At 38.0% G+C, this 14,380-nt stretch overlaps 1 protein-coding gene across 1 annotated transcript in view; it reads right to left on the bottom strand.

The window, feature by feature from the left end:
• KIAA0922 (KIAA0922 ortholog) overlaps positions 1–14,380 on the bottom strand; it is a 46,469-nt gene that overhangs the window by 1,372 nt on the left and 30,717 nt on the right. Inside the window, exons 21-31 of the mRNA XM_009995898.1 lie at positions 13,645–13,794; positions 12,449–13,065; positions 9,991–10,145; positions 8,629–8,753; positions 7,166–7,323; positions 6,094–6,279; positions 4,929–5,007; positions 3,765–3,850; positions 3,462–3,582; positions 1,773–1,861; positions 789–931 (exon numbers count right to left, since the gene is read on the bottom strand). Of these exons, the coding sequence (XP_009994200.1) occupies positions 789–931; positions 1,773–1,861; positions 3,462–3,582; positions 3,765–3,850; positions 4,929–5,007; positions 6,094–6,279; positions 7,166–7,323; positions 8,629–8,753; positions 9,991–10,145; positions 12,449–13,065; positions 13,645–13,794 (1,909 nt within the window). The remainder of the gene's footprint in view (positions 1–788; positions 932–1,772; positions 1,862–3,461; positions 3,583–3,764; positions 3,851–4,928; positions 5,008–6,093; positions 6,280–7,165; positions 7,324–8,628; positions 8,754–9,990; positions 10,146–12,448; positions 13,066–13,644; positions 13,795–14,380) is intronic.

Genomic DNA, 14,380 nt, shown 5'->3' with positions numbered 1-14,380 from the left:
CATTCCTGAATAAAATATGAAATAAAGCCACATACATTTTAGGAAACAGGCTTCTACCAGTTTTGCCACTTTTCAACACAGCAGAACTTTCACTTTTGCAGTTGGAAATAATTCTTGCTTTATTTAATTAGTTTTATTAAAAATAATCCTACTGTAATTTAAAAAAAAATTCTAAAAGAGAAGATTTTTAAATATGAGCAGAAAAGAAGGTGGTAACAATTAAAGACTACCTTGAACTGAAGTCAGTACACTGCACTATGGGATGACAAAACATGGCTAGTCTAGTGTAACAGTTCAAAGTCAGCATTCAGAAATCTGCACAAATCCAGCTTAAATCACTTGGACTTCCTAGCAAAAAAAACCTGTCAAAGTCAGTGAGAGCAGCTATCCATTCAGCTCTACAATTTCCAAATCTCTTTGGGTTTTTCTGTCAGCACTTTTGTGTTTTACCCTGATCTGGAAAGGTTGATTTTGATACTAAAAAGTCTCAGTAGGCTATGCAAGTCCAAAATGTTTTTCCATACATAAGATGATTTCAGTAAATTTTCAGGCAAAAGGCTCTGTCTTAAAATTTCACGGACAAGGTCAAGTAACAACCTTGACCAACAGCTGGGAAAAAGCCATGCTACCAATGCCAGGATAAAATAGCTACTTAGCTACTTAGATAAAATAGCTACTTACAGGATTCATTAAGAATATGCAAACAACAGGTAGAGGAAGTGCCAGAATGCACTGGGAAGGCATTTTAGAGTCACAGGAAGGCAGTGTCTCCCACTGACAACACTCACTGTGGAGTTGACGTAACTAGCAGGCTCCCAGGTAGGTGGCATGTTGGGAGGAGCATTCCATGTGGAAGGACAGCTCTGGTCAATGAAGGCTGTATTCTGCACCGCTGCAGTACCTGGGAAGCCACTGGGGTAGTTCATGTTCTCTGCAGTTCATAAAAGCAGGAAGACAATGTAAGGCTTTTGCACTATAAACGCTACTAACATTTCTGTGGAGCAACATTCAATCTTCGTGGAGGGAGCCAGGTTGGAGCTGACCTAAGCCTTCAGTGACTTCAGGCACCTTCAGGGCAGCACAGCAGCAAAGTGTAACAATTTCTGTTAACAAGATTACCAACTCAGTATGAGGGACTCACTAACAAATTGCTATCAGGAGGGCAGGATAAAGACTTGGCAATCTCTCTACTGGAGAACAGAGTCTTTATTAGCCACAGAACGTGCATGGCAGAGCCTACCCAGGCTTCGCTGCCAACATGCCTCAGCTCTGAGCACCCAAGGGATCACCATGCTGCCTGTGATACTGTAGCCTGACCTTTCATTATTGCTTAGGTAATGCTAAAGAATTCTCAGTTACTGCCAGCGTGCTTCCCAAGCCAAGAAACTCTAGCCTGAAAAGGTAATTGGTCACAAGAGGCCTTCTGTTTCACACGCTGGAAGGCAGAAGTCTGCCAGAGGGGAAACAAAGAGAACTGTGCAAAAAGGTTTGTGTAATACTGTGGTCACGAGCATTTCTCTCTATTCCCTCTCAGACAGAGTCCTGTACACTGGCTTTTCAGGCTTAATAACTCCATACGAAGACCAGTCTTCTCATTCACCACATGCAGACATTATTTACTGCTACAGAGCATCCAGTCAGCTGGAAACTGTAAAGTCCACTTAAGCAATGAACACCCAGATGTTTACAGACCAGCTCAGTGTTTTCTTCTACAAAAGGTGAGGAAAAAACCCCTCACTCAGTGATAATTCATAAGCTTTATTTAATCTTACCTTCTGGGAAAGCACCATATTCGTTCATCTCTAATGGACAGTACATGTTGGAACACTGGCTGTCACAAGCTGCATTCCAGTCAATGAAGCTGTTGCATTAAAAAAAAAAAAATCTGCTGTCAGAAACAATTTGCAGAACTTCTGAAAATTATTTAGAAATACTTATTTAAAGTAAAGCTGCTGGATGCAAAATGCCCGTAACTGACAATGAGGCTGTTCACATTCCACTCTCTATTTCTGCGAGTATCTGCTCTGTGCCACTACCTCATAACAGTGATTCTTTCACTGAGCTTTTTCCTCTGGAAAGATGAACAACTTGGAATGACAGCTATCAGTCCTGCAACTGAACCCAACTGGGTTCAAATTCTTCCTCTCTAAAAAGAAAGCAATTGTACTTCTTTCCCACAACCACGAAATGGTAGATATAAAGTGAATTAATGTGATTTGAAATAGAAGAAAATGTAATGCATTCTCAAGCATTTGAGTGAAGATTTCTACTCTCCCTACCACACGTGCTGAAGTGCTGTTTATGTTTTACACTTTAGTCTGTAGGGATTAAACTTGTTTTAGTTAATATAATTTCAGAATTTCAAGAAAACTTTTCAAAGGTAATCCTTTAAGATATGTAAGAAGTTAAACAAGTCCTGCTATGATGAGCACTTGAAGAAGTCCAAATCTGGACCCAACCCAGACAAGGTGGACATGTAAAAGGATCCCACACCAAATTGTGCTAATTCTGTTTCAGTATTCAGGCAAGAAGTTATCATAAGTTATCACAACTACATAAGAATATGATCACATTATTTTTTGCACATGAAGTCTAAATTGAGACGGGTACATGAAAACAAAGTAGCATAATACAGAATTTGTCTCAAATCAGCATGTATTTCACCTGACTTAAGAGCTGGACAGACCGCTTGGCCATTGCTCCTAATGATTAGGGCTGCATTTTTTTGAAAAACAGTTAGAATGGAGATTAGCAGCCTGGCTGGAATCACAAGGCCATCACTTGGGGATCTCTGCATTGCCACTCTGTCATTCCAGATGACAGGATATGACCTGAAGAACTGGCTGTATTTCACTACTATGTGGTGGCAGAGTAGTACTTCTCAGTAGTTTGTGGTGTATCTTTAATTGCTATTTGTGGAGTGGAAAGTCTGAATTACCAGAGTTACTCAAGCTCATTGCTACAGGAAGATCAACCCAAATCTACACAGAACCTCAGACCAACTTTTATCCCCACACCACCTTCGAAGTGGACTATTTGCATTTATCTAACAATGTCTGTCTGTGCCATTTAACGTGAGTACACACTGCATAACCCGACCCATGATATACAGAAGCTATATATTCAGCAAGAGGAAAACAAACCTAAAAGCTAGGCCCTCTGCCTGGTCATGCAAAAGAAAAGGGAGAAATTAAAAGCTTTCTAAAAAGTATTTAGTTACATTTGAAAGAAGCTCTGGAGTATCTACATACAAGCAGGAACACCAGTGAATTTTTCTTAACAAAATTAATCATGATATACTAATGGAAGAGCATAAACAACCAGAACTAAGACTGAAATGACAGCAAGAATTTTACTTTGACTATTACCTGCCTTAAAAATATTACAAGAAGTGCAGTCCTCTGCATCACAGAAACCCGAACAAAGTGTTATCCATACTGTTCACATAAAACATAACTTACCTGTTGTGGACAGAGGGGGTTTCTTGGATCATGCACGGTATATTATTCTCAAGGTTGTAGTTTAAACTGTTTGTCAGGCAGACTGGTGGGGCAGGCCACAAGTCTCCTGTTGGATAAAGACCTAAAAAAGGAAAAGGGAGTGAAATGCAGAAACTTTAATTTGGTAACTTGGTTCATAACTTGTTTAGAAGTCGAGTTCTAATAACAGTATGTCTATCAAGTTGGTGTATACAAGTGTTATTAGCAACATCACTTAAACTGCTCAATAAAGTGTGCAAAAACCAGCTTCAGTTATTAACTGACCTTTATTTTTGTCAGGATCTGCAGCTATGTCACTGAAACTGGGACATAAGGTTTCAGGATACTGGGGGATACTGTTCATGTCTCTGCTAAACAAAAAGAAAATTTCATTTCTTAAGTCTAGGCACTGTTTTGTTTCATAAACCAAAGTCTTTCAAAGGAAATACAGAGATGTAAAAAAATATTCTAATCAATAACATGGTTGTAATTGCTTTCCCACTTTGTTTCCTGATTTTTCTTATTCTGAATTACCCTTGTGCAATTTTTAATAGCATTTTTTCTCAATTAAAAGTAAGCAATTTTTCACTCATACAAATTTAATAATACATCTTAGCTACCCCACTTTTATGATCCAAGTATCAATCTATTACACATTAATTCAAAGGCTCTTCTTTAAAACTGGGAAACAAGCTATAGTCTGTGAAGATGACTAGGATCTCTCAATGTTTCAATGCTCCAAACAACTTTCAGGCAACTTTACGTTTATGTGCATGAAGACACAGAGGCACATGTGAACATAAATTTCATATTTGTAAAATCCCACCAGAGAAGTTAGTCAGTATGTGTGGAAAGGGAACATTTTTAAGCACCAGAATCCCAGAGGAAAAGGATTAAATTATTTCTGCTAGTAAGAACAGAGTCATGAATGAGAAGTAAAGTGAGGACTCACAGTAATAAAAATTGTAGATGTTATCTCTACTATAGTAAAGAGGTAGAAAAGAATCTGGGGGAAGAGGGGGAATCACTTTTCATGCTGTGTATCCTAGGATAACATTATTTATTATTTCCATTAAAAGAATAACATCAACTTGAAAGTCTCACTCCCACTTTTTTTTTAAAAAAAATATTATTACTTTAATGTAAGTGCTAATGGAAATGTAGTAAGTTGCTAAGATCTGGAAGAAATGAGAGGGGGAAAGAACAATATCCTTTCCCCCCAGTTCTACCTTACATTTGGAAGAATTTAACATATTTCCCCAGCATAATCCATTTTGCATGTCTTTTCACCTACTGAAGAAGATTCTTCTTCTTCCGATTAGAAAGTGCACTTAGATGAATACAAAAAATGCCAAGACAACAGGTAGGTATAATTTATCAAAATGAGACAAGATTTCAAGTTGGTGGTGTTTCTTTAATGTCTTACAGGTGTAGATTCAAATTTTTTACCTGGTATTGCAGATGTTATGAGACAGATTTAAAGTGATAGGAGTTTCAGATGGAAAATCATTTTGTGAAATATTCTCTCCTAAAGAAAAGAATGGCTGTGAAAATCAAAGATCCTAAAAAAGAAGTATGCACAGAATATACATACACACAAATAGACACATCAATAGTGTCAACCAAGTTTTCTCTCAGACTGGAGTATCACTAGCTGCATGTATACCAAAGCAATGCTATCTACTTCCTTATGGTATTAAATGTATTTTAGGACTTCGAAGTGATTACCACACTCTTGATGTAGAGAAGTGCCTTGTTACTACTAAGTTAATTTTGAATCTGAAACTACTTATTTTCTTCTTTTTTTCACGAGGCATTACAATTTGAACAGAAAATTCATGTGCACAGAATAATCTATTAGATCACAGATCCAGATACATCACACACTATATATATTTTCAGATACATCACACACTATATACATTTTGTTAATGCGAAGTTTTATACATACACAAACACACATGTAAGTAGATGCACATTTTAAAATTATTCTAAACAGCTTTTTTCAGTTACTCAAAGCTGGTTTTACTCGTATCACTTCAGCACTTTCTTCAAAACACATCAATCTGGATAGTGATGGAGGTGACAGGGTTTAGGCTTTCAACTATTTTAATGATATTTAGGCATTCAAAAAACTGCAGCAATGAACCACAGTTCCCATTTCTCGTATACTCAAGTGGCTCAGGTCTCCTGGCTACTTAAGCCTTAAATACTGCCATCCAATCCCAGCACCCTCAGATCTGAACTGCTTCACACACTCATTATTTGTGCACTCTTAAATAACTCTAACAAAAATAATGGATTTTTATTAGAATAATGTGATGTAACATGAATTCAAAGGAAGAAGTTTGCTTTGACTAGGGACTCTCAATTCTTTCATCTTTGTGCAGCTTCCTCAGAGCAGTCTGACACTTGGTCTGTAGCCTGACAGCTCATCTCTGTCCCCACAAAACTTTGGGGTTTTTTCAAGACCCAAGTTTAAATCTCTCCTGGTGTTTCTGGGAGGTGCTCTCACTTACAAGTTACATGCCCCAAGCCACGGTATGCCTTCTATTCAGAAGGAAGGCTGAAACTCTGCCCTCTATGGTACAGAGGTGATACTTGCAGAACTTACTGGAATGAAGAAAATGCCTGGCAGTAATCATGGGCTTTTTATCTCCATCCGAACTGCTGGTACTGCTCCAGCTACCCCAGCTCCCACGACTGGCACGAACGCTTCCCGATGAACTTCCACAATCTGAACTTGAATCAGAAGAAAACTTATCCAAACACTTCTTTTTGGATCGTTGGTAAAAGCTTTCTAAAGAAGTTGAAAAAACAAAATAACACATAGCATTTAAGAAAGTCTTTCAGCTGAATGTTCAGTGAAGGTTCACCTGAAAAATGAATTTACATGGATACTCCAAATTTCTTGCCAATAGGACAGAAAATATTTACTGGTAGCTTCAAGGTAAATGTGGCAGCCCCTACAGTGAACTTAGGACCAACACAACATCCCCAGTGCAATGAATGCAAGCCAGGGTACAGTGCAGTTAAAGGCAAGTTTGAAATAGGAAGGCCATACTGCTCTTTGAAACCTGTAGTTAATATATTAAACATATACTGGATGTAAGAACACGCATACTAAAAGCAATAGTAAATGTTGCAAGTAATGAATTAATAAATGGTAGATTCTCCTTTCTATTTAACTCATCAGAGAGGCAAAGGACAATCCTATAAATATTGACACCTTCTTGAGCCCTCCTCTTCCCAAAAGCCAGGAGGAACAACTCATTAAAATCATGACAGAAAGGCAGGAAACAGGTACCCAAGCTAACGGTGTTTTTTAGAAATGACCTGTCTATTCCAAAGGTGGCCTTCATACTACAGCTGCTTCAATTAACAGTGGCTTTAATTGGAACATATAAGCAGACTGTCAGTCCCTCATTGTGGACTGATGTATTATGGCTTCAGACTGATTAATATTCTCATTTGCAACACCAACCAACCCCACAGAGAAAGCCTGCAGAGCTCTTCAGAAGTGTGCAGGTATTATTTCAGGCTCTGCATCCTGCCAATTCTGCCGTCTTTGCATCAGGGCTTGCAAGGGACAGAAGCACAAGTCTCTCAAGGAAGGAATACAGCTCTACAGTCACAAAAAACACATTAAATTTCTTCCCCCACTTAAGAAAATGAAGATTGCATACCTGCTTCTCCCTGTATTGACAAGCTCCCAGCTTTTTGGTCTGCTTTACAGTTTTCCCCATTACCCTGAGGACACCAGGCTCTTATTCCAATATTTGCTCTCAGATCCGACCTTTCAAATTCACTGCACAAGTGCTTCAACTCACTCTGCTCAGGGACCCTAAGACAACAACACCCAAAGAAATGTTGCATTTTACACATGTCAGCAGCATTCTTCCTTCTCAGGCATTAAACACTTCAACTCACATGGCAATCAAGGTAGGATGGGGGACAAAAGTCTAGCACTGTATGAAGACCTAGATACACAGAAAAATGTGCACTATGTCTCTTTCACTGGCATAATTCTAACTAGAACAAAACCATCATCTGAAGTATTATAAAGTTTTTGCTAGTAAAACTGAACTATCTGGATCCAATATCATAATCAGAGAGTATTAAGTGAAAATGAATAAAATCCAGCTGCCAAGTTTCTACAGGAAGGAAATTGTTACATCTTAGTTCAGAAAATAACAACTCCTGAATCCATCCAAGGAAGAGACAGCAAATTTTGTTATCCAAAATTCCATTTTTTTATCCTTCTTACCCACAAAGGTGTGCATGCTGCAAAGAAGTGCTGACTTCCTACACATCTAATAGGAATTTGTTTATGAGTTATAATAGCCCCTTCAGATTTGCAATCTTGGTGTTAAGTCCACTGACCTCAACAGAGCCACTTGCAATAATAAGTAAATCTGATAAGGCTTTTTAGGATTGTGACCTTAATTCAAAGGTCTGGGGAAGGCAAAGGATGAGGATTTTCTCCTCATGTTTCTATTCCAGCAGCAGTTTATAACTGGTATTTTTTAACACAATCCAAATAATTTAAATTTTAAAACTATGAACAAATAACTGAGAGTGGTTTACAGCTGACTTTAGAAATGCATTTAAACCAACCCCAGGGAGAAAAAAACTAACTTCCCAAGGTGTTCTCGCAGAGCCTCATGCTGCTCTGATCTTTTTAATCACTACAGCCAAAAGGCAAGCCACTGTTGCTTTTGTCCACGTTTCTCTTCCTTTTTCAAAACTACTAAAAGACAACATCCCTGCTACTCAATATAGCAGATAATTCTCCCAAAGGTGGCATAATTTCAACTACTTTGTTTTCCTTTTTTCACTAAAGAGAATGCAGAACTGGATTTTATCCACACAATACACAATGGAAAGGAAGCCAATCACCCAGACTTCGGACACAGCAAACTCCAGGCTGTAAGAGTGACCACTGCTCTGCAGAATGAAGTGTGTCTATATACATGCACATTTACATATATACTTAATACTGCACATTCCTAAAAATAAAGGCTCAGGCCAGGATTAAAATGTGTTTAATTAAATAGATAAAGCAAACCTGCCTAATGTACTATGCAAAACCTGTGGAAACAGTACAGCAACTCTGGATTTCTTCATGATTTAGTGAGACAATACATACCTTGTAGATACATTAACATTCTTCTTCTTATTTTTTCTAGATGTTCTATTTCTATTCCAATTCATATTCGGTACATTTCCTTCCTTCTTCTCCTGAGGTTTCTTCTTCCTATAGGCATCTTCTTGCTAAAGGTAAAAATATGAGCTGAGACAATACATACATTATAAAATGAAGTTACCTCAGTAAATGAACTCCATTGGATTTTTCTAGCTAAACTTCTCTGGACAAAACTACACGACCCAAATGCATAGTTACTTTATGATTTAGTGTTTTTCCACAGCACATCCTCTATCCAGCACCATCAATCTGACCAGCCTTTCCAAGACCCTGTCCTTCAAGACATCAACAGAGGATGAGGGAGAAATTTTTGAATTCCCAGTGTTAGCATTTTCCCCCTCTCAGCATCTAGCTCTGATTTCCAGGGAAATAAAAAAATAGGGGGAGAAAAAGGAAAGCAGTCAATAAAATTCCCAATGTGCTAAAACCAAGAAACATCTGCCAGATTTATGATCAATTTGTGGGCAAGTTTAGCAGCAATAAATCCTCCCTTTCCTCAGCAGCTGGAGGGGTGGGGGAAAGCATTCATTTGAATTACAACTGAGGAAATTACGGGGTAAGTTAACCAACAAATAAAAGTAATTTTTAAAAATTCAAGAAACAAACAGAGCACCATCAGAGACAAACAGAAGTTTGTAATAACAGAACAGTCCCAAAAACAAGACTAGACCCTGAGCATGATAAGCAATTTCTTCTTATACCCTTCTGCCATGGGATTGCCATCCAATAAACAGGACACAAAATCCAAATGTTTTGGTTTACCTATTACTTGATGAAGCTCCAAGTGTTTTATGCTGCCTGTAGCAAAAGGTACAGTCTGCTGTGTTTATTGTGCTCAGAAACCAGAGATGAAGAATAACCCTTCTCAGCAGCTTCCCAATCTGTTATGGGGTTTCTGCCTGCTGTTTTCTCAAATGTAAATTTCCAATGCAAAGCCCTGTATTTGGAGATCAGGTCTGCAAATGAAGGCTGATATTCCCATGACAGTTGGCATTAGATTCCAGTAAGTGTGTGTCTACTCTGACAATAACAAAGAGTTTCTCTGGCTGTGATATGGCAAACATCATGATATAAGGGGTGTTCCAATTTTTACCCAACCTGTTCATCAATCTATAAAGCAGCATTAATATGCAATGGATTTGAGACAGCATGTCTTCATACTGCCTCATTCATCTAATTTACAATGTTGCAGATCTGTGACTGGATGTATTAGTCCCTACATATATACCTGTATGTGTATATATATAAAATAAACAACAGATTTTTCACGTCAAATTTGAAAAGCGGAAAGATCAGAATACGAACCTCAGAAGAAGTAATCTCCTCCTTTTTACAGCATGGAGTGTCTTCCTTAGGTCCTTTATTTATCTTTTTCTCCATGGAGGGTTTTAGGTTGATCTGCTTCTTTAAAGTCTCACAGTTTTCTGTTTCAGTCCTGAGAGGCACTTGCTGGGTATTCCCTACAATTAAACAGTAATGTCGGTTTGCTTGGGATGAGAATGGGCTCCCAATCATAACCACAATACCCTCTACCTTTCTTTAAAAATAGACTTGTGCTGCTTTCCAAAACACTGGGAGACTAACCTCTAGGCTGATAATGCTGAAAATTTCTAAATCGAAAGCTAATGCTGTATATTAAAACTCTTACAGCAGTAGCAAAAAGTAGCACTGTATTGATTCATGCTCATGAGCACAGCACTCCTAGCACATGCATAAATCACCCAAGTCCTGGTCATCTCCATCTGAATTTGAGCTGTCAGTCTGTAAGATAGAATATGAAGACAGAGAATATTGTGTAAAAAAAAACAAAAAAGAAAAAACCCTACAAGCTTGGTGGGGAGACAACTTTTCAAAAATTGGTAGATCAAAAAAAGCATAGCTTTTATTTGTGGGTTTTACATCTCTGAAGTGCCCTCACATTCCCTGTGAAGACAAATGGAAGTCATCCTTTCTTGAGGATGGGTTCCACATTAAAAGTTCATTTTCTTCAGAGGCTTGTGAGGAAGAAGAGGAAGAACTATACTTGTGTAACAAAAGCCAAGAAATGAAGAAAATGAGAGGAAGCCTGCCTCAACAACTAGCAGAGTTGCCCAGTCAAGTCACAGTCCTCTACCTGGACCCTCTGGACAGGACAGAATTAACTTCAGCTGTGATCAATTCCAGGTATCTCAGATATTTGCAATGCATCCACAGTGATCTGCTACCAAGACAGCAGCTCTTAGTGAGAAATGTTGTTGCTTATCTCATTGAACTGGTCTTCTCAAATACAAAAGGCACACCCAAACATTTTTACAGTTTCCTACCTACCAACCAACTACAACATGTCAGCTCTAAGCCAGCTAAACCTCTCCCCTCTGGAGCTGCCAGTCATGGTGACTGTAAAAGCAGGCCATGGGAATGAAACACCAGGGGAGACACCAAGCAAGGGATGCTGCTAGTGCTCTCCAGCATACAAACATTCAAGTACCTGAGGTCTTGAAGACTCCCTGTTTGCAGAAAAAGAGGTCTGTAACTATAATCAAGATACAAACACTGCAACATGGTACTTTTTAGACTTCATTTATCCCACCAAACTTCTTGAAACACAGAAATACTCCCATCCTTGACAGTGCAGAAAACCACAACGGCTAATAGACAACACAACAGATTACCTGTAGTGCTTTTACCATTAAATACAAGTTCCTGTCAGGACTCCTGAAACACTCTCAAGATGGGTATTTTGTCAATGAAAATAAGTCTCGTACCTCCCCACTAGTTTATGTGTAGTCTTGATTTCCACAGTTCGTACTCAAAGTTAATTCCCAGTGCACATAAATACAGTTAGGACATAATTACTGATTTATTTTTTTTTCCTTAAGTTGATTTCCTAATTCAAAGCAAAGAATGGATAACTCTGCAGTTCAGGAACACATGGAGAACTTCAAAGCACTTTGTACGTATGAGTGAAATCATCCTGCCTACCCCTGAGATGGCACAGATGTACCCACTATATCTCACAGATAGCAACACAACAGGAAGCAACCATCAAGTCCAGAGTAACACCTACACTCACAGCAGGGCCTGAAATCCCCCAATGATGGCTCACTCCCTAAATAAACTCTGCCACAGCTACAGCAAATGCCAGTCTTCAGCATGCAATTATTTTGCTAAGTGCCTAAGTAAAGCCAAGCTTCCAGAGGCCACATTCTCCCACCCTGCACTTAAAATCCTGAATTGTGAAGCTATGACTTCCCAAGCAGCTTAGTACCACAGTTAAAACAAACAAACCCCGAGATAAAAAATATAGTGATGCAGTTAGTAAAAGAAATTTTGCTGCAGACTACTACAAAAAAAGTTTCACAATATTTTGATGTCAGCTTTTGTTGTTTCAGGTGTTTTTTTCAAAGGAGTTCTGAATATCCAGTACTGCATGTGCTTGCTTGGTGACTCTAAAAATCAGGCATCAGATTTTCAGTGGACCTGAAAATCGCAAACTGGGGCAATTTGTGATTTGTAAGCAGATCTATGACATCAATTATTTTAACCATTAAAATGCTACAGCACAAGTTTGAAATCTGTAAACCAAGGCAAATTTATGATTTATGAAACAACTTCTAATGCAAGCTATTTCCTTAGGAGTGTAAAGAGATAAATCATGATGAACTCATAAGAAATAACACATCTCCTTGTGCTACACAAAAGACAAAATCCTGATGATAGTGAATACAGAAGATTTCACCCAGTAATTTCAACTGACAGAAATTAAAAAAAAAAAAAAAATTACCACTACTTTTCCTAGAATTTTCTTGCAGTTCTGGCTGTTGCTGAGATGAATTTCTGGACAAGTGACTTTCAGGTAGCTTCTTGGACAACTTTACAGGACAGAACTCCTGTTCTTTGAGCTCAGTTAGATTTTCTGAAGTTTTAAGGTTAGTTTCCTTAGGAAACATACATGTTTGAAGATCTTCCTTCAGATCACACTCTGAAGAAGTATTTTTAATGAGAACTGTATTCTTCAGTGCACTTTCTTCTTTACCCAGAAAGCTTTCTGGAAGAGTAAAATTCTTGTTAACATTTATGCCATTTGCATATTTTAGAGTTACCCAGTTCTCACTGACAACATCAGTGCAAATGTCCTCTTTTGGTGCTGAGATTTGGTTCTCTGCCATCTGATTTTGTTTCTCATCAGTAGTTGCAATGGCACTGCCAGCTACTGTGTTTGGTTTCTGCTTACTGTAGTAAACTGAACATTTGTGTTTCTTCTGAGAGTGGCTGTAGGTTGCAGGACTCCTCTTGGCTGCATTCTGACTTCGACTGGAAGAAGCACCTACAGACAGGAAGCCCTTCCCTTTACCTTTATCTGAGGAACTATAGGAATCTATAAATGTCTTGCAGCTTCCCCTAGAGAAAAAAAAAAAAAAAAGCAAAAAAAGTATTTGAGATTTGTTTTTATCTATTAAGCTATCATGAATTGTTTTATGGGATATTTATGTAAGAAAAGAAAGGGGGACATATTCACAAGCTGTGAAACTGCATAAAGTCTTCAATTCATCATACCAGCTAAGCACATTCTTATTCCAGTGGGAGTTGAGCAAGACTAAGCATGTGCCCAGAATTCAAAAACACTAAAAATGTTTCAGTAAGTGCCTATATGACCACCCAAGACGGTCAGATTTGAGGACCATGGATCATTTTTCATTCTTTCCGTGGCTGCAGCACATGGTGTATCCTTTACTTCTATCCCAATAGTTTTTACCCTGTGTACTACTGACAATATACGTCATGAATAGACTCTTGAGTTCCTCAATTTCTATTTTGTGGAGGTGAATATACACCACAACACTGAAAGCTCTCTGAAGAGGTTGCCTGGAACACTCCTCTAAACCAGCTAACAGCAATATCAAAATACAAACAGAAAGCATCACTCAAGATAAACAGTACAAGAAAAGGCAATTCAGAAGAAGAAAGAAGTATTTTTACTTGTAGGAATCCGAGCTAATTATGTCAACAGAGTTGCTGTTCTGCTGCGGTGAAGAACTGGAATTTGGCCTCTGTCTTGATTTCATAAACTCTGCTAGAATATACTGGGCTTGCTGGAAGGCTATCAGAATCACTCCAAGCAGGGACAAACTGCCAAAGAAAATACAAGATACTGGTGTCTACAATTTTCAGGTGTATTCAGTAAAACAGTTAAAAAACTTCTAACAAGATGCACTTCTCAAACATTTTGTTACTAAATTCTAAGACAATAGATGGGAAAACTCAAAATACAGTTTAAAATTAATATTAATTGTAACAGTCTTTCACTTTTCTTCTTTATTTACAGCTCTTGCTAGTTTTTCTCTCAACAAATAAAATCCAGCCATGAGCTTTATAAGGAAAAAAAAAAATCCATTCCAATGGATTCTAAAGCTAATACTTGATTTGAAGATCAGTTAAGAAGTAAGCCTCACTACAACACAATGGCAATGTACCATAGTATGATAGTTAGTCTTCTGACTACCTTCTATTCACTCATTATAGGTATGTAATTCTTTTGATACTTATTTAATATTATCTCTTTCTTTTTTCTAAAGAAAATGCTAGTAGAATATGGGCTACAAAAGCCACCAGACTTCTGAACTAAAACTGAAGCTGCAACATATCCTCTCTTTCTCTCTGGTGTATTAATTGCACCAAAAATAAAATGATCAGAACAAAACTCTTTGTAATTCAT

This window comes from Chaetura pelagica, unplaced genomic scaffold, assembly GCF_000747805.2.
Source record: "Chaetura pelagica isolate M959 unplaced genomic scaffold, ChaPel_1.0 scaffold142, whole genome shotgun sequence".
Taxonomy (NCBI): domain Eukaryota; kingdom Metazoa; phylum Chordata; class Aves; order Apodiformes; family Apodidae; genus Chaetura; species Chaetura pelagica.
Note: the sequence above shows the minus strand (reverse complement) of the source record. Positions and strands in the feature narration are given on the sequence as shown.